The 18,528-nt window shown below is 45.2% G+C and overlaps 10 protein-coding genes across 10 annotated transcripts; 4 read left to right on the forward strand and 6 right to left on the reverse strand.

The window, feature by feature from the left end:
- Window positions 1–151: 151 nt before the first annotated feature.
- On the reverse strand, window positions 152–1,039 carry B9G98_01053 (hypothetical protein; the record flags this gene model as incomplete). The annotated part of the gene is made up of 1 exon (XM_024807611.1): window positions 152–1,039. One exon carries the CDS (start codon window positions 1,037–1,039, stop codon window positions 152–154), a length of 888 nt encoding a protein of 295 aa, XP_024663379.1.
- A 41-nt stretch (window positions 1,040–1,080) lies between these two features.
- Window positions 1,081–2,373, reverse strand: B9G98_01054 (hypothetical protein; the record flags this gene model as incomplete). The annotated part of the gene is made up of 1 exon (XM_024807612.1): window positions 1,081–2,373. One exon carries the CDS (start codon window positions 2,371–2,373, stop codon window positions 1,081–1,083), a length of 1,293 nt encoding a protein of 430 aa, XP_024663380.1.
- An 864-nt stretch (window positions 2,374–3,237) lies between these two features.
- On the forward strand, window positions 3,238–6,783 carry B9G98_01055 (Chromosome segregation protein sudA; the record flags this gene model as incomplete). The annotated part of the gene is made up of 1 exon (XM_024807613.1): window positions 3,238–6,783. One exon carries the CDS (start codon window positions 3,238–3,240, stop codon window positions 6,781–6,783), a length of 3,546 nt encoding a protein of 1,181 aa, XP_024663381.1.
- A 5-nt stretch (window positions 6,784–6,788) lies between these two features.
- On the reverse strand, window positions 6,789–7,466 carry B9G98_01056 (Maf-like protein C3G6.03c; the record flags this gene model as incomplete). The annotated part of the gene is made up of 1 exon (XM_024807614.1): window positions 6,789–7,466. The coding sequence occupies one exon, from the start codon at window positions 7,464–7,466 to the stop codon at window positions 6,789–6,791; it is 678 nt and encodes a 225-aa protein (XP_024663382.1).
- Window positions 7,467–7,916: 450 nt separating this feature from the next.
- On the forward strand, window positions 7,917–9,008 carry B9G98_01057 (Mitochondrial phosphate carrier protein 2; the record flags this gene model as incomplete). Its single annotated transcript, XM_024807615.1, has 1 exon — window positions 7,917–9,008. One exon carries the CDS (start codon window positions 7,917–7,919, stop codon window positions 9,006–9,008), a length of 1,092 nt encoding a protein of 363 aa, XP_024663383.1.
- Window positions 9,009–9,132: 124 nt separating this feature from the next.
- B9G98_01058 (hypothetical protein) lies at window positions 9,133–10,362 on the forward strand (the record flags this gene model as incomplete). Its single annotated transcript, XM_024807616.1, has 1 exon — window positions 9,133–10,362. One exon carries the CDS (start codon window positions 9,133–9,135, stop codon window positions 10,360–10,362), a length of 1,230 nt encoding a protein of 409 aa, XP_024663384.1.
- A 16-nt stretch (window positions 10,363–10,378) lies between these two features.
- Window positions 10,379–11,068, reverse strand: B9G98_01059 (hypothetical protein; the record flags this gene model as incomplete). The annotated part of the gene is made up of 1 exon (XM_024807617.1): window positions 10,379–11,068. The coding sequence occupies one exon, from the start codon at window positions 11,066–11,068 to the stop codon at window positions 10,379–10,381; it is 690 nt and encodes a 229-aa protein (XP_024663385.1).
- Window positions 11,069–12,552: 1,484 nt separating this feature from the next.
- On the reverse strand, window positions 12,553–13,044 carry B9G98_01060 (Protein SYS1; the record flags this gene model as incomplete). Its single annotated transcript, XM_024807618.1, has 1 exon — window positions 12,553–13,044. One exon carries the CDS (start codon window positions 13,042–13,044, stop codon window positions 12,553–12,555), a length of 492 nt encoding a protein of 163 aa, XP_024663386.1.
- Window positions 13,045–13,047: 3 nt separating this feature from the next.
- B9G98_01061 (Vacuolar protein sorting-associated protein 54) lies at window positions 13,048–18,496 on the reverse strand (the record flags this gene model as incomplete). Its single annotated transcript, XM_024807619.1, has 1 exon — window positions 13,048–18,496. The coding sequence occupies one exon, from the start codon at window positions 18,494–18,496 to the stop codon at window positions 15,116–15,118; it is 3,381 nt and encodes a 1,126-aa protein (XP_024663388.1). The 3' UTR covers window positions 13,048–15,115.
- B9G98_01062 (ATP-dependent RNA helicase DRS1) lies at window positions 13,135–15,087 on the forward strand (the record flags this gene model as incomplete). The annotated part of the gene is made up of 1 exon (XM_024807620.1): window positions 13,135–15,087. One exon carries the CDS (start codon window positions 13,135–13,137, stop codon window positions 15,085–15,087), a length of 1,953 nt encoding a protein of 650 aa, XP_024663387.1.
- Window positions 18,497–18,528: the final 32 nt, after the last annotated feature.

The following is an 18,528-nucleotide window of genomic DNA, read 5'->3' on the forward strand; positions in this document are numbered from 1 at the left end:
AGACGATAGCCGGTCCCAAGCGTCTTAAACCCCTGCTTAGGTGCCGTTACAGCTAGCGTGGTAGGATGATTTCTGATATTCCACTCGGCCAGATTATTTGCTACGCTCATTAGCACACTAAGTATTCTACCTATCAGATTATTACTATTTTTTAGTCTTTGAACTTGTAACTCCCAGATGCATTGGATATAATTGATCCCCCACGATAGCTTCCTTTTTTCATTTTATTCTTATTTTTAGTGAAATCTTTTCCTCTAACTTGCATCAGCTTGGTGTTAGCCAATTCACCCCAGGTGCCTGCCGCACCTTTGTACGTGTTGTCTTGCAATACCTGGTCCTCGAAACTGATTTTTGATCTATCGATTCTAGAAAAGAACTTTGGCCCTTTTTCTTGAACTGTATCTGGTGAAGCTCCTTCTTGATTATCCTCAAATAGGTTTCCACGGACAGTGTTGTTGCTTTTGTTGGTAGATGTTTGCCCGGTACGTGAATCTGAATCTGAATCTGAGTCTGAATTTGAGTCTGAATCTGAGTCTGAATCTGAGACTGAATCTGAGTCTGAATCTGAGTCTGAATCCGAGTCCGAAGTTGAACTGGAATCGGAACTGGAATCGGAACTGGACTCCGAGCTAGAGTCGGAACTGGAATCGGAACTGGAATCGGAACTGGAATCGGAACTGGACTCGGAACTGGAATCGGAACTGGAATCGGAACTGGAATCGGAACTGGAATCGGAACTGGAATCGGAACTGGAATCGGAACTGGAATCGGAACTGGACTCGGAACTAGACGTGCTGGAGCCAGAATCAACGCCAGCTTCCGAGCTAGAAGTCGAGCTGCTTTTCGAAGTCAAGCTAGAGTCAACCTGCTCACTCTCCAGAACTCTCTTAAACCTTTTAGACAAGTTCGCGCCTCGCGCTTCATCAACTTCGAGATCCTCAGCGAACTCTCTTTTGAGCGTTTTGACTGTCTTATGTAGCCCTGCAGCTGCTAAATAGCTAGCGACCTCACCAAGAACCTCTTTACTAGCTTCTGGCATGTGGAGACTAGGAAAAAAAATTACCTAATATAATATATAGCTCACGCGTGGTTAGCTCGTGACGACAGAACTGAAGAATATTGGCTGAATAGATTCTCAGTCACATTAAAATCACAGGTGAACTGAAGCGGGTTTTTAAAATTGGACAGTCTGATGTCTTCCTCGGTAGATTTAACAACCTGCGTGCTGGATGTCAGCATGCCGTTGAATGAAGCACCTATCTGGTTGTACACCCTGGAGAACTCATCGTAACGATCGATAAGTCTATCTTCTAGTGGTGATATCGTCGCTAAATTTTCCATTCTTTCCTTATCGAAGCATATTTTGGCTTTATCGACGTCGGAATGAGCATTAGTTTCTTTCTCACTCGTCGATGAGAGCGACCTCGCGTTTTCCTCCTCTACTTCACCGACCCACTTAGCCAACAGAACCCTGTCATTCTCTAATGAGCACCGATTTGCTTCAATATTGCATCTTTTGTGTTGCAATTTTTCGCTCATCTTCAATTTCTCGTTAATTATTGGCCCATGTGTAGTTTCTAGAGCTTCTCTTGCCTTGTCCTGCTTGATTATCTTCACCCGCAACCGCTCAATTTGGTTATTATGATAAATAATGGCTTGCTCGAGTTCCTTTTGAATCTCAAACAACGTTCTTCCTGTTAGCGACTTCGCAGATTTCCCCAAATCATTATCAAGCACATGTGTGATACGAATCTTGACTGGCACATCAGCTAAGAGATTATATCTTTCTGTAGCAGAATGGACAAACTCGAACTTCTCTTCAACACCATTAAGCATCGCAGATTTTTTCAAAGAGAGGGACTTAAGTTCGCGTAACTCGTTAATTTGCATCAGAAGGGTGCTCCTGTACTGTTTCAAAAAATCCTCAAGTATATCCTCGGTATAAGACACACCAAGAGCGCTTTGGTCACAAACTTGTGCTTTGAAATCGCTCTGGATTGTCCGGATTTCTATTCGTCTCTTGGCTATTTCGTTCTTCCTTCTTTCCAAGTTTGAGAGCTTCTCCTGGAGGTACTTGCGGTCTGCACTGATTTTTTGTAATTCTACCTCAACATGGCCCATTTTGGAGTCTGTCAGACTATTCTCGACTGCACTGCTCTCAAATTTTGATATTTGGTCTCTGAGCCTAGTTGTTTGGCTAAGTGCAGTGGCCCTCTGCTTTTCCAGAACACCGACTGCCTCGGTTATTGCAGCAGTGTATCTCTCCAAGCCCAAGTGTAAATCATGTTGAAAAGATTTAGGATCAGCTCCATCTGGTGTAATCTCTACCTGGTATTGTTTCGAAACGTTTCGTTCAAATAAGGCGTCAAGCATCGGCCGGTCTATATTTGATATCTCACCCCCCAAGCGAAACTGGTTCGTTTTATAGGAAATACACATAAGCCAATGTAGTCCATCTAAAACTAGAGGCCATATCGCAGGTGCATTGGCAAGAGAGGGTTTGCGAACGTGAGACACGCCTGGATACTCTGTGTATCTCAAAAGCTTGAGAAATGCAGCTTTAAATCCCTCCCCTAACAACTGATTTGGATCAATTTGTTGGCGCAAAAAAAGAAATATACCCTCAATAGTACTTTGGGTAGGGGAATCAGTAGTTAGTCGGGGCAAAGTGTGTCCTGACAAAATCTCAAAATCCATCGCCCTAAGGAAGTTGAACAACTCCCCAGCAGCCTTCTCAAGTTCCTCATTAGATTTTGAGAATTGTCTATTAATCAATAGCCTGGTATTTTCATCTAAACCAGCTCTTATCATGCTCGTGGGTGCGTGAAGATTGTCGAGTTGACTGGTATTGTGGCTCTTGGAACCAGTCAATACTGTTTCATATGGTGGACCATTGTGTATACCCGTTCTTTGGGTAGGTGTGTGTATATTTTGGCGGCTAAAAACACCACTTAACCCCCGAGAGTGTCGCGTTTCCTTCTGTTTGCGCATAGGTTAGTGTTGCATTCCTCACACTGATTTGCTTACGAGTGCAGCTTGAGGACGCGCTTCGTCCTAGCTAAACTAGATGAAGAAGGGTTTCTGAATTTTCAACCATCTCCTTATAATTTCTAGTGGCCATCCACATATTTAAATTGAGAATCAACTTTTATTTAATTGAGACTGTGGCGGCTATTCGCGCATCTCCTTTACCCATGATAAGATCCTGGTATGGCGTACGCGTCTTTGTAATTAAACATGCGGATCAAAGCACTTCGTCTAGAGAGATTTACTTCGTACAAAGATCATACTAATATTGACAATCTGTCTCCTGGTGTCAATGTTATTGTTGGTCGTAATGGCGCTGGAAAATCGAATCTCTTCGCTGCCATAAGTTTCGTGCTAGGAGAAACTTTGAACGAGGCTCCAGATGATGGCCGCCGCAGTGTCGTTTTCAACGACCGCCACAGTTCAACTATGCAAGCGTGGGTTGAGATTACTTTTGATAATAGCGACAGAACATTTCCATTAAGTGGAAACGAGATTGTTGTCAGACGAACGAGCTCACCTCGAAATGATTCGTATCATCTCAATGGAAAGCCAATATCTCTGAAGGAGCTCAAAACTTTTCTAGAGTCCGGAGGTTTCAGTGGGGCCAATCAGTTTTATATTGTACCTCAGGGACGTGTTTCGGCACTGGCTACGGCCTCCGACGAGGAACGACTATCTGTTGTTCTTTCAATTTCAGGGGCAACTCTCTACAATAAAAGGCGTGCACAGTCCCTGGAGTTACTTTCAGAAACAGACAAAGAGTTAATAAAGACCAAATCGCGTTTATCACAGATAAAGTCGCGTCTTGAGGGCCTCAAACTTGAAATGACGGATCTAGAACGGTATCTTGATATCGTTGGCAAAAAGCATAGCATAGAATTCGTTCTCCTCCAGCGCGAGAGTGTGCGACTGGATGATATATTGAATTCCTTAGCTGAAGAGCAAGAAGGAATTCGCACGAAAAGGATTAGTCTCCAGACGGCACTAAATAGTGCAGCTGACGCCGTAGTTGACAGCGAGGAGGCTATCAGCGAAATTCGAAACAAGATTGCGATCTGCAAAAGCACTCGAGAGATTTTTAAGGCTAGTCATGCTTCTCTAGAAGATGAATTATACCAACGGAGGAGAGATGCAAATTTAATGGAAGACTCTCAGGGAGACAAGGTGGATATTCCGAAAATTCAAATGGAGCTGTCTAACGTGAAGGACGAAAACACCAGGCTAGAGCACATCACTCAGGAAAAACTGTGTTTATTAAATCGCATTCAACAAAAACTAAGAGGTTTAGAAGCAGAAAAGACTCAATTGGAGTGTGACATTGGCCAACGCGGCACTTTTACGGCTAATGAGCGCGAAAAATGGATCTCCGATAAAATCAGTGAATTCATGTTGAACCTCAAGTCCATCGAAGCAACAATATTGAGCTCAAAAACTAGTATTTCGGGGCTTAGAAACGAGCTTTCTGAACATCAACAAAACCTCGAGGCGCAGAACGCTTCAATAGATGTCAAAGCTTCGCTAGTTCGCAAAACCGAAGAAGCCTTTTGTCAAGCTGAGAAGGCCCTAGAGAGTCTCGAGTCGAAGAGAAGCCGTGCAATGCTTGATGTTAAAAAGTCTACAGTGTTGTTAAATGCTGAGGAGCAGAAAATCGCTGCTTTGGCAAAGAAACTACAGCGGAACATTTCCCAATCAACACTCAGCGGTATTCTGGCGGTACGTCAAATCGCGAGAGATCTTGGTCTGGAGGATCAAGTCCACGGAACGGTTGCAGAGCTTATAACTATCGCTCCGCAGTTTCAAACTGCCGTTGAGCGTGTTGGCGGGAATTCGCTTTTGAATATTGTTGTCAAAGATTCGCTGGTAGCAAAGCAGATGATTGATGAGCTTTTGGCGAGAAAAAACGGTACTATAACCTTTCTGCCATTGGATTTGATCCGGCAAAGGCCATCACCAACAATTTCTAGTCGAAATGACGAAGCTCTTTTACTGAGCGACTACATTGAGGTGACTAAAGGATTCGAGGTTGTCGTAGATCACATTTTTGGTGGAATCTTAGTCTGCTCGAAACTGGCCCTTGCTCATCAGTATAGCAGAAAAACAGGGTGTATCGCTGTGTCCCTTATGGGCGAGGTAGTGGATCCTAGAGGTGCTGTCAGTGGCGGGTATTCCAGGCGTGATGGGTCGAAGACCTCTTTTGTAGCTGATGTGGTGAGACTGCGAGAAATGGAAACGAAAATTTGCGAACACAGAGCTAAAGCAAAACAGGCACAGCACATGGTAGAATCTTTAAAATCTGACATCACTGCTGGTCACAATAAGGTCACTGAAGCCTTGTTGATGTCGCGAAATGCGCAGAGTGAACTTGATCTCGAACAATGCCGACTCGAATCTTTATCGGCTATCATTGAGACCGTGGAAAGGCAGCTTTCAAAACAAGAGTCCGAGGTCGCCAGCTTTGAGAAGAACCAAGCGGATATTCTTGCACAAATTGAGCACCTGCAACATAATACGAGTTCCTCTCTTTGTGAAGCACCATTTGACGAACACCGAAGTCTGCAGGTTGAACATGAGATAGCAGAACTAGCAGAGGAGTTTACTCGTATTGAAAGTGAATTGAAACCTCTTGAACGACGACTAGGCTTAAATCACTCGGTCATCAAGAAGCTTTCAGAGCAAGTTTCTCGGTATAATGCGGGAAGCCGGTCTGGCAATCTTCCTGGTTCAGTCTCAGCATATCAATCGGTCAAACGCACTGAAGAAGAACTAGAAAGCAATTGGACGAAAGTTACTACAGTTGAGTCGGAGCTCGTGGAGCTAGATGAATTGCTCCTCCGAAATCAAAGTGAGCTTGAAGCTCGCCGAAATGCAAGTGATAACACAGCTCGCATGCTTTACCTACAAGAGCGACAATCAGCGAAATTAGATCTGAAACTTCAAAGCTTGCAGGCACTTAAAACAGATAACAGCAAGAAAGCAAGCGAAGTGCGCCAGGTATCGGAGATTGTGTTGGAACTTCAGAACCTGACGACAAACGAGCTCGACCACGAGCTAGAGCTAACAAATTCTACGTTGAAAAATTTTGATCATGTCAACAAAAGATCAATCGAGCAGTTTCAGACTTACTCACAAGAATTGGAAGAGCTCGAGGATAGACACGGCACTCTAAACCGTGATATGGTGTCTGTTGGCAAGTTGATTGACAGGTTGGATCAGGACAAGAATGACGATATCCGAAACTCGTTTGAGAAGGTTAATAAAGCTTTTCAAGAGATTTTCGCGAGGCTGACCGGTCGCGGTGCCAACTTGGCATTGGATGAAAGTCAAGCTGGCGAACAAGATCATGAGAACTCCGATTTTAAAGGTGTTAGGCTCGAGGTGGACTTTGGCGACGGTTTAAGGCAAACTCAACAACTCAGTGGAGGCCAAAAGACAATCTGCGCATTGGCTCTGATATTTGCAGTACAGTCATTCGAGCCAGCTCCCTTTTATGTGTTTGACGAGATTGATGCCAGTTTAGATCCAAGTTTTCGTCGAGCTGTGGCATCGCTAATTTCTGAGGTCTCCTCTGAAAAACATTGTCAGTTCATCTGCACGACGTTTCGTCCTGAGCTCGTTTCGGTATCGTCCCAGCTATATGGAGTATCATTTGCCAAAGGAGCTTCCCAAGCATTACCTGTCACTAAACAGATAGCTCTTTCATTTGTAGATGCCGATGATGAGACAGTGAGTTCAGCAATTCATAGCTCTAGTTAGTGCTCTCAATCAGATTCCGAGTCACTGTCTTCCGCAACACGGAATGTGTTCTCGATGAGCTTAATTGTTCCACCAACAGGGAGTCCAATTACGTTGAAAACGTCACCTTCTACGTTTTCAACAAATTTTTTAGCCCCCCCCTGTATTTTGTAGCCGCCAGCAGCATCGAGGGCCTCCCCAGACTTCGCATAGGCCTCTATTTCTTCATCCGAGATATCACTCCTAAATTTTACCTTGGAGTCCCCAAGATAAGACTCCATGGCATATCCTGGTGCAATAGGTTTCTCCAATGGTACTATAGCGACAACCCCGGTGAAAACCCGATGCGGATGGGGTGCGTCCCGTAGCTGTTTTAGCATAGCGATCTGATGTTCGACATTTACTGGCTTTTCCAAAATAAGCCCTTGGTTTACTACAACTGTGTCTGCTGCAAGAACCAATGCAGGTGGCTCGTCGGCATCAACTTCACTCTGATAGACATCAATTGCTTTGCGAATAGCTGTTTGCACAACGTACTCAAATGGTGCATACTGATCCTTGTCTAGATCCTCTGGGAATCCCGATCCAATCACCTCAACACTATCAAGTCCTATCTGCTCTTTCACAATGTCTAGTCGTCTTGGAGACTTAGACGCAAGCACAACGCGCTGTCCATTTAGTCGTTTCAATAACCTTGTGTCCATTACAAATGTACATCGTGCATGATACCTACAAAACCTGCGAATTGTTACGCCCAGAGTATACTTGGTACACTGTCTTTAACTCTTCATCAAATTGTCGGATACTTTGAATAAAAAGAGTACGCCTTTTGTTCGTTGTTGTCAGGGGCACGGTCAACTCCGGGTCTACTTGACGCAAAGGGCTGTGCAAATCTAAGCGTTCATTTGATTCTAGTTGACATAGACGCTAAATAGAGCTCTTGATATTTGTTCGGTCTAATTTTGTGCAGTAATGCTATAGAATTAACGAGATCTGCCCAGAATTGTCGGCATGGTTCTAGGGATACCCTAGCCCATTTACCCTACTGCATTCACTTGTTTCTTTTCACCAATGAAATACTCCGATAGGACAGGAATATAAAGCACCGCTTACGAAACAAACTAACCAACTTACATTAGTTTAAATTTGCAAAAATGGTGTTTTTCCCCACTGCATCTCAACTCCAAGCATCGTTCAACCCTAATGGTGCCCGTTACTGGGTCAAAGCTCCTTCTGTCGAAGAAGCTAAGGACAAAACTGTTTCTGCCTTGAAGAAGGCGGAACAGGTTGTTGCTGCAGACGTCGCAAAGATTGTCAAGCCTAACCACAGCATCCCTCTCTACTCCTCTGAGTACTACAAATACTGCACACTCGGTGGTATTCTTGCTTGCGGTCCTACCCACGCCAGTGTCACTCCTCTTGATTTGGTCAAGTGCCGTCTCCAAGTTGACCCTAAGCTTTACCGGGGTAATATGGATGGCTGGAGAACCATTATTCGCACCGAGGGTGCCTCTGCTATCTTTACTGGTTTTGGTGCTACCTTGATCGGTTATTCTTTGCAGGGTGCTGGTAAGTACGGTCTTTACGAGTACTTTAAGAAGAAGTACTCTGACCTTGTTGGTGAGGCTAACGCTATCAAGTACAAGACCGGTGTCTACTTGATTGCTTCTGCTTCTGCTGAGTTCTTCGCCGATTTGATGCTCTGCCCCTATGAGATGATCAAGGTCAAGACACAGACCACTATGCCTCCTTTTGCTAAGGGTCCTTTCGACGGCTTCTCCAAATATGTTGCATCCGAGGGCTACGCTGGATTGTACAAGGGTTTGGTCCCCTTGTGGGCTCGTCAGATCCCTTACACCATGGTCAAGTTCGCTACCTTCGAGAACACTGTTCTTGCCATTTACTCTCTCTTGCCCAAGAAGAAGGAAGAGTACTCCCTGATTGCCCAGACTGGTGTTTCCTTCCTTGGTGGTTATATTGCTGGTGTTTTCTGTGCTATCGTTTCTCACCCTGCTGATGTCATGGTTTCCAAGATCAACAAAGAGAAGCTGCCGACTGAGGGCACTGGTGAGTGTTTGTCTCGTATCTATGCTAAGATCGGTTTCTCCGGTTTGTGGACCGGTCTTGGTACCCGTATTATCATGGTCGGTACCCTCACTGGTCTCCAGTGGCTCATCTACGACTCCTTCAAGGCTTACGTTGGTCTGCCCACTGCTGGTTCCGCTCCTCCTGCTGAGCAAAAGTAATTTCCATAGATACTTCAAGCCACGGCCAAGTCTTTTTCGTAAATTTTTGTTCGTCAAATCATATCGCAGATCGTGCGAGATAGATCAAAGGCCTCAAATACACCCGCACGCTAGCTTCTGACTAATGGCTGGCGAGCGGGAAACGTCGACTCAAAATAAACAAATCCTCAAGCGGCTCCTGGCGGATCCAGCTAACAAAACCTGTGCAGACTGTAAAACTGCCACCCATCCTCGCTGGGCATCATGGAATCTTGGAGTATTTCTGTGCATCCGCTGCTCTGGCGTCCACCGCTCGTTGGGAACCCATATCTCCAAAGTGCGGTCTGTAGACCTTGACTCGTGGACGGACATGCATTTAGAGCAAATGGTTAAGTGGGGTAACCAAAAAGCGAATATGTATTGGGAGTCTAAGCTTGGGCCGAAGTACGTGCCAGATTCCTCGAAGATTGTCAATTTTATCAAGACGAAATATGAATTAAAGCGTTGGGTTTCTGGGCCTGTTCTGCCAGATCCTACATCGTTTGATTCTGTGACGAATACTATAACCTCCGAAGATATACCATTGTCTAAAGTTAAGCAGACTTTGGCACCTACACCCTCTAACAGCAATGTGCGAACTATTGACCTTTTGGGATCGTATGACACCAATACTGAGCCTGCGCGGTTAGCCCCGGCAGTTATTTCTGTAATGCCATCTTTGCTCGATTTTGATTCACCTACTACCCCTTCTCAATCCGTGCCTCCCCCACAAACTTCGACCAATCGCACTGAGCGACTTGGTTCTGGACCGCGTGTGGCCACGTCAAAAACGGGCCCTCTGTTAGCCAGACCACGAGTTGTCACTAACGTACAGACCTCATCAGACGCTGCTCAAGAGCAACGTTCCAACGTCCCTGTAAACTCGGCTCAAACCAGTTCAGCCCCGCTGCCCTCGCAAAGGGTCGACCTCAAAAAAAGTATACTTTCTCTCTATGCCCAGAAACCGACTCCTAGTCCTCAACCGACCCATAAATCGCAAGCTCCCGTCGCAAAACAGGTGCATTCATCTGCTAGCTCTGGCCCGGTAGATCTTGCAGATATGCAGTATGGTAGTTGGAGTACAACTTCCAAGCCGACACAGGCATCTTCCTTAGTGGACTCTCTTTCCGGTTTGTCTTTTCAGCCCTCGACCCTTTCGTCATCAACCGCTGTAAATAACAAACCTGCTGAGGTGACGTTCACGTCCCAGTCGCTGATCGCAGGCCCAAATGTGCTTGTCGATGCCGACAAGTTCCCTGCGACTACCCCTGAGGAAACCACTGCTGTAGCTCCCGAACCCGACGATGGCGATATTTTCGCTAACGTATGGAAATAGGCTGTTTAACATTACATCACAAAGTATAATTGATTCCGAGCGACTTCAGACGCTTGTTTTTCGCCTTTCTACGTGAGTCGAAATCAGCCTGACGGTCTTCCCACATTTCCCGTGGTTGCTTGCGCTCGTAGCGCCGCTTTCCAACTTTTCCCCAAGGTATAATTTGGAAGTTTTTGTTTGCTCCAGTGAAAAGGGATTTATGAACGTTTTCTGGGGCAACTCTTTTAACTTTCAACAAATGTCCAAATAGAAGATAGTTATCCATAGTTTCACAAACGATATTTGCAATTTCTGGATGTTCAAATTCCATGAATGCGTAGTGCTTTGACGCACCTGTTCGCTTATTTCTGCTCATTCTCAATTTTGAGATCGCACCAAATTGTCCAAAGTACTCTCTCATTTGTTTTTCGTAGAAACCGTGCGGAAGGCGCCCCACGTAAACTATGCCGCTATTTTCTGCTCGCGATTTATCGTTCGAGAGGTTTCTATCTTTCAGGGCTTCCTTTGCTAACTTCGCAATTTGCTTTTTGTTGTAATCATCTGCTTCGGCACTGGAATCACTGCTGTCGCTTTCGTTATCTGTTCTCTCCGATTCCGAAGAAAGGAACCCTTCGAATTCATCATCTGTCGAGTTGAAATCCTCTGGATCGAGAGCTGTGCTCTTTTGGGGGCCTGCTTTTCTGGAATGTGATTTTGGAAGAGGCATAGTCACACTGCAAAAAAAATTTAGCTGTCATGTTGATTATGCATTCTGATCGTTTGACCTAACCCTGTCCACCTGTGAAATGGTCTTCATGGTCGAGAGCCAGCCCATATGAACGGTGTCGACTATCCAAACTAATGTTTAGGTATCAGTCAGGGAATAATACACTAGGCACTAGTAACCTTTGGTTTGAATTCCTAAAACAACAAGATATAGGAAGGAAAATCTTCAGGCCTTTGGTGTGTGTTGAAATACTTACCTCGATAAAAGACCATATGAATGAGATAACCAACCCCTCTAGTTGTGTGGATATGCTTTACTCGCTGTATAACATGCCATTCGGTGAGTGTATTCGTCGTCAGTGTTTACTCTGTATATGCTCGTTTAATTTGAATATAGTACTGTTGAACTTTAGGCGTCACTAGATTCGCCGAAAGCGCTGTTGGGCATTTAAGGTCCTGTATCGGCCTGCATAGAATTGTTATGTGGGTTGGAGCAATCGCGACTCTGTAATATATTAAAATATAATAGCTGGGCTTGATGTCTGTTTACCTCTTGCTCCAATTGCCTTTACCGCATGCTAACGCACATGCATGATTCTAAAACGAAATAGCAATACCTTAGCCCGAGGAACCCACGTAATCCTTGTTGTCACCTCTTTTGTGAACTTGTGTTAAACTCAGACATGCATCCCTTTCGCGATCTAGTGAGAGCCCTCACCCTGGTTCAGCCAATTCTGCGTCTAATTTAGAACTGCTATTCTAATATGCTCTAGTACTACGTTTAGCTGCGTTGTTACTATTTATCACTGTATTTTAAGGTGACATCTGATTTCCTCGCCGTATACAATCATACGCGCTCAGAAGAAGCCGATCCAGTTCTTTAGAGTCATCGAGAGTTTCGAGCATGCATGATAGTCAAACGTGCTCTTCCCTTGTCCATACGTGCTGTCATTTAGTGAGCTTCTGGCTGTATGGTCTAACAGGCGTGCTGTCCTTTTCGACATCGAAGTAAATGATAGGTGGTATGCCCTGGCGCTTCGCGAACATGTGTCTTGCAAAGTCACAGCAGGGAAGGAAATCTATACCTATTATAAAAATAATATCATTGACGATGCTTCGTCCGTATATTTCTTGTGTTCGGGTTCGAGAGGCAGGGACAGACATATGAGGTTGGTAGAGTTTGGAATCCTACCCCACCTGCTACCCGGTCGGGTACAACACTTCAATTATGACTAGTTGTTGATACTTTTGATCACCACATGGTCGCTTTGGGTTTTATTGGCTAACTGTTAGTTTCTATATGTCGTTTTTGGATGCTTCACATCTTCCATATATCTAAAAGCTCCTGCGCAGCTTACTTAGTATGTATAGTCAAGCGATTGTAACATAAAAAACATTTACTATTGGAAAGGAAAAACCAATCTCCAAAAATACATTAAATACACAGATACACGAGAAACAGACGGCCGGCCTGTTTATATACACTCAAACAACACCGGAAGCCGTCTGAATTTCTGCTAGCTCGAAATCCTCAAAGAAGGCCCGTCGAAGTTCACGCCACTGGGTCGTCCAGATACCAAGAACCACCATCAAAAGCGCCGATGCAAACTGGGAGGTCCACCAGAGCCAGCTGCGTGGAAAATGCCCTGAATAAGCCCAAACTACAACGAGGTGAATGCCATGAAGGGTGAGGGAGAAGTCCAGCGCAAGTTTACTTCGCCCCACAACAATTGCTAGAATGAGCACACTAAACACAGCATTTAGTAGCCAAAGGAGAGCCAAAGTCCACCCCATAGAGGTATCCGCTCTCACATGTTCCCAAGAGAACACATAGCTTCCGCTCCATTTACGCCCGAAAACTGAAAGCACAAACGTCACAAGAATCAAGCCCATAGCGTAGTAAGCTACTTGCATTTGTATGATCTGCCATAGAAGCCGCCTAGGTGCCAAGGTTGGCGACTGCTTCACTGCGCCCATGCTGCTCAGCTTACGTTTGCAACGGTGATCGGCGAGCAGCAGCTGCTCAGAAAACTAAAACGAGCCCTGGAAAAAAAATTACCTAACACAATGAAAAAATCGAAGGACGACTTTATTTACACAATTGAAGACGACCAGGATGTCGTAGACTGTGATTCAGAAAAGGCAAGTGAACTTAATCCTTCCTTTTCGTTCGGTGACGAAGATGTGACCAAGATAAAAGATATCGGCTGGAGTTTCGGCTCAACCAGTGTACCAGAAACAGATACTCTTGATGAGATCATTAAAAGACATGGCGGACTTGCTAAAGACCAGAGTCTCAATGAGAGAGATGATAACGAAAATGATGCCGAGGATTTTTCGGACAGCGATGAAGAGGGTGATAAGAGCGACGCCAGTGAGGAGGGTGAACAACAGCCAAATAACACATCTGCAAATGAAACAACAGAGGATACCATCCACAGCGAGAATAATGGATTCTTTGAAGATGCAAAAACGGACAACACTACATACAAATCATTTGCGCATCTCTCACTCTCGCGACCCATTCAAAAAGGTATTGCCAACGTAGGCTATAGCCAGCCCACTCCAATCCAGTCATCTGTGATTCCCGTGGCACTTCTGGGTAAAGATATCGTTGCCGGAGCAGTAACAGGGTCAGGTAAAACCGCAGCATACATGATACCAACACTTGAGCGACTGGTCTACCGTCCACAGAAAGTGGCATCAACGCGGGTAGTGATTCTGACACCCACGCGAGAACTAGCACTTCAAGTTCATGATGTAGGCAGGAAGTTGGGAGCATTTGTATCTAACCTGAGATTTGGATTGGCTGTCGGTGGTCTGAATCTGAGAACTCAAGAACAGGACTTGAAAACTCGACCAGATGTTGTAGTTGCCACGCCGGGCCGATTCATCGATCATGTACGAAACTCACCTAGCTTTTCGGTGGACAGTGTGGAAATTCTGATCGTTGATGAGGCAGATCGTATGCTAGAGGAAGGATTCGAAGCAGAGTTAAACGAGATCCTTTCTCTTATTCCGACTAAGCGACAGACTCTATTGTTTTCAGCAACAATGAACAGTAGCATCAAATCCTTGATCAAGCTCTCACTCCACAAGCCTGTTCGTATCATGATTGATCCACCGAAACAAGCAGCGACTGGTCTCACACAGGAGTTCGTTCGTATCCGAAAGCACGAGGAGTCACGGCCAGCCATTCTGGTATCTTTATTGCGCAAAATTAGCCGAAATCAGCGTGTTATTGTATTCGTGGCAAGGAAGCAGATGTGCCATCATCTGCGTATTGTAATGGGACTTATGGGCATCCGCGTAGGAGAGCTGCATGGTGCTTTGACACAAGAACAGCGACTTGAGTCGATCACGGCGTTCAAGAATCTTCAAGTACCTATTCTGCTATGTACAGATCTTGCTTCTCGTGGTTTAGATATCCCCAAGATCGAGGTGGTTATCAATTATGAACTTCCCTCTACTTACGAGGTATACCTTCACCGTGTCGGTCGCACTGCTCGTGCGGGTCGTAACGGTACCTCGATTTCTCTAGTTGGTGACTCGTCCAGCGAGAGACAGGTTGTTAGATCTGCTATTAACTCTGCAGCTGAGATGTCGTCGAAAACTCAAAAGCAGAAAATTCTTGGTCGAAATATCGATTGGGCCGAGATCGAGTCTATCAAGTCTGACATCGATAGCAAGAAAGAAGTCGTCGACCAAGTCGTTGGAGAGGAGAAAACTGCCAAGGAACTTGCTTTAGCCGAGCGTGATGTGCAAAAGGCTGTCAACATTATGCAACATCAAAACGAGATCAAATCTCGACCGAAGCGTACTTGGTTCGATGATAATTCGAGCAAGAGCAGCAAAAAACCAAAATCAAATCATCAGAAGAAAAAAGCTGAGGTTGGCAATGCCAGTTGGTCATACAAAAAAACTAAGTCGGACCGAGGGGTCAACTCTAAGCGTGGCTCTCAGAGGGCAGTTGTGAAGTCTGGAGCTAAGAAAGCAAAGAAAATGATGTCATCTAAATAAAATTAATCTAGTTTTCGACAACAAAGCGTTATTTCTTCTTCTTTTTGTTCTTCTTTTTCTTCTTTAGATTATTTGCAGCCGAAGGTGAAGGGGAAGTGTCAATCAATTTTTGATTGTTGTCCGACTTTTCAGCAGCATCATCGAGGCTTGTATCCAAAGAATTAAAGATCTCGACAGAAGGCAAAGCAGGGGTTACGATTCCACTTTCTCCAGGCACCGCGGTTGACACAGACTTCTCAGTATCGTCTTCCTCAGTAACGTGAACCCCCCCTGGGGAGCTGGGTTTATCTTTGTTCATGTCCTTTAAAGTACCTGAGAAGGCGGTGAGATCGTCCTCGAGATCAGACTTATCTTGTGTCACACTAGTCGGACGGGTTGCTCCAGGCGTTCTATCCTCCTCAATTTCTTTCTTCATAGAGTATTCCGACCTGGACTCGGATGCTAGAGAATTATTCTCATTTTGCCGGGACACCTCCGGAAGAGGACCCATGTGGCCCTCTTCAACATTATGGTGCGGCTCGAAACCTGTTTGCTCTGCTAACGAGGTTTCGTGTGACGGTGAGGTGCTTTTGATCGAGCTTTCATAGTTGTTTGCAGAAATATCTGTACCTGGCTCCTCGATAGCAGGTTTACTAACCTCCAGGGATTGATTTTCCATTGGCTCGAGAGTATCACAAGTATTATCTCTTCCTGTTTTATCTTCTGGAACCGTACCTGATTCGATTATTTTCGCTCTAGTATCTGGCAAAACCTCAGTGCTAGGGTATTGTGGGATGGAACGAGCTGAAGCAAATTTAGTCTCCGCGTGCCTCAACACCTGCTCCTGATTCAGATCAGGAGCCGAAAAATTGTCCACAGTTTGATAAAGCACCTCAGCAACATTCCCTATACCTGAAATGGCACCCAAACGTTCTCTGAATTCTGATATATCTCTCATCAGATTCTCTTTTTCTTCATAGGTTTCAAGCCGTATAGCGAAATACGCCTCTAGAAGGCGTGGTTTGTAGACATCGAAAATTTCAGAAAGAATGGCCAATGATTCTGAGGAAGGTAGTATGTCTTCCAGAACTCGTGCAATACTTGTGGTGTCTTTTATAAGGTCCAGCATGTACTTGTTCACTGGTTCTGGTTTCTTTGCCCAATCAACATTAGCGATAGCTCGACAATAGTAGGAAGACTTGTCTGTCATCAAACTCACAAACTTGACATGAATCTCATGCTGGTGATCTCCGTAAGCGTTTATTAGACCGTCAAAATCACGGCTAATTCCAGTTGAACAATGCCGGTCTACAACTCTTTGCATAGCAGGCATTATACCAGCCACTGCACGAAGACTTTCATAGGCCATTGCCATGTGCTTCACGTAAATGTGCTTAAGTCCAGCTGTTTTAGTAGCGCCTGCCCCTAGAATAAGCTGTGAGGTTCGCATATTGTAAAGCCTCAAAAGCTCCAATAAGTTGTGAGTCAAATCTTGAGAATAGTGGGGAAAAACGCAGATCAATCTTAGATAGTCGTGGCAAAGGCCAAGCAGGAAAATAGCAGACTTGCTAAGGAAATAGGACTCGTTTCCGATGAACAGGTTGAGGGGTGAGGTTTTTGTTTCAGTGTGAGAAGCTGGCTCTAGGGGTAATGCAGCAGAGCTCAAAATCGACAACCACGATGCCGGATCTAATGTAGCCGCTTCTTGAATCTCATCTATTAGCTGCTGGAAGCTTCTGGGGATCTCTTCTTTCTTCCAAACATCATTGTTCAAGGACCTTTGTAACATCTCCTCATCATTACTGTACTTGGTGAAGAAAAATAGTTTTGTCTGGGCAACCAAAAAGGTAGCGAGCTCTATAGTTTGGACGCCACAAATAGCTTCGCACTCCGCCATGAACATACTCGTCAAAGCATAAAATCTGACAAATTTGGTTAGCAGCAAACGTGCTGTTTGGTCTTTTCGCACTTTTAGGATCTTGAGAACGCGTGTATCAGAGCTTTTAATGACACTGACAAGCAAATCGCCTAGGTCAACCGGGGGTGCACCCATTGAGGAGGTAAGGTCAAGTAGTAGCTTCTGATGTGTAGCAAGCCGCCTCAGAGCTTCACTAAGAGAAGCATAAATTTGTTTGACCATTTTTTCAGAATCATCAGAAGAGAGATCCCGCAGCCTTAATGCTAGGGCTGCAGCCGACGCAGCTCTATCCGAGGCGTGCGATGATTGGCTTGACTCAAATCTTTCATCGTTCGGCTGTGATGGCAAGCTGTCTCGTATGAGTGTTTTGATCTCCCGCGTTGCAGCATCTCGATATTCTGCCACGGCTAACTCTGTGGTATGCGCTCTTATAGACCCATGCAATATCGTTTTCACCGCTTCCCGTAAACTATCATCCACAACCAAGTACTGATTCTCTAAGGTCGAATCGGAAGAGCGCTTACTGCCTGCAATACCGCGACCTAAACGAGCTAAAGTCTCTGAAACCGGTACTGATGCTACGTGACGATGCAAGTCACCAATCAAGCAAGATTTGAGTTCTTCAACGTAAAAACGTCCTGCTTTCAGTTTAGCATCTCCGAGTTCTTTCAATCTAGGCTGGAGGATCCCTAGTCTGGAGAGATCAACAAGCGCTTCTCCTTGTAGCCACCTGTTTTCCTTGCCCACGATAAGTTTTTCGACTACATCCACATGATCCAAAAAAGAAGCCATATCACCGGACTCACTTATGTGTTCAAGATCATCTAACTTCTCAACTGCGAGTCCAAGTTGTCGAACAGACGCCATCAGTCTCTGAACGTCTGACAGCTTTCTGGCCAGTTCAACGGAGAGACAAGCTTTTTTGATCGAGTGAGTAGATACAATTTCCAGAGTCCTCTTCAGTTCCATCAAGCCTGAGGACAATTCATTGGAGCGGTCTTGAATATCGTTGAATTGGGCTGTAGCAGAGAAAAATGTGCTAGACGCATTTGAGATACGATCGATTAGATGAAGTTCCACAGTGTCAATGTACCAGCTGAGTTTCTCTTGAAGAATTGCACTATCAAACGTCGCAGTTTGAGAGTCTTCTATGACTGCGTCAAAGACGCGTGGGTTGTCCAGGTGGAAATGCTCACTGAAAAACATGGCTGGAACAGTCTCCAAACTTTGAAGATCTTGACGGCTGTTCCCTTCTCTAGGAATTTCAAAACCCTGTACTTCAGCGACATACTGATTCAGGGTGCTATCTTCAACTGCAGGAACTCTGGGTAGAGTTACCTGAGGAATATCTCTAGAGGTCGGCTGCCGCCAACCATGGGTCCATGGGTCCCGGCCAGCGTAAACGCAGTCAGACAAGGAGTTCGAACCACGGCTACCAGCCGTAGTTGCAGCAGTACTCGTTGACTGACTCCACCCGCTTTGAACACTTGGTGTTCGAGTGTGCCCGCTCATGTCAGCTGACTTGCCTGGACAGCCTGCATCTA

The sequence above is a fragment of the Wickerhamiella sorbophila genome (assembly GCF_002251995.1).
Source record: "Wickerhamiella sorbophila strain DS02 chromosome Unknown contig1, whole genome shotgun sequence".
NCBI lineage: Eukaryota > Fungi > Ascomycota > Dipodascomycetes > Dipodascales > Trichomonascaceae > Wickerhamiella > Wickerhamiella sorbophila.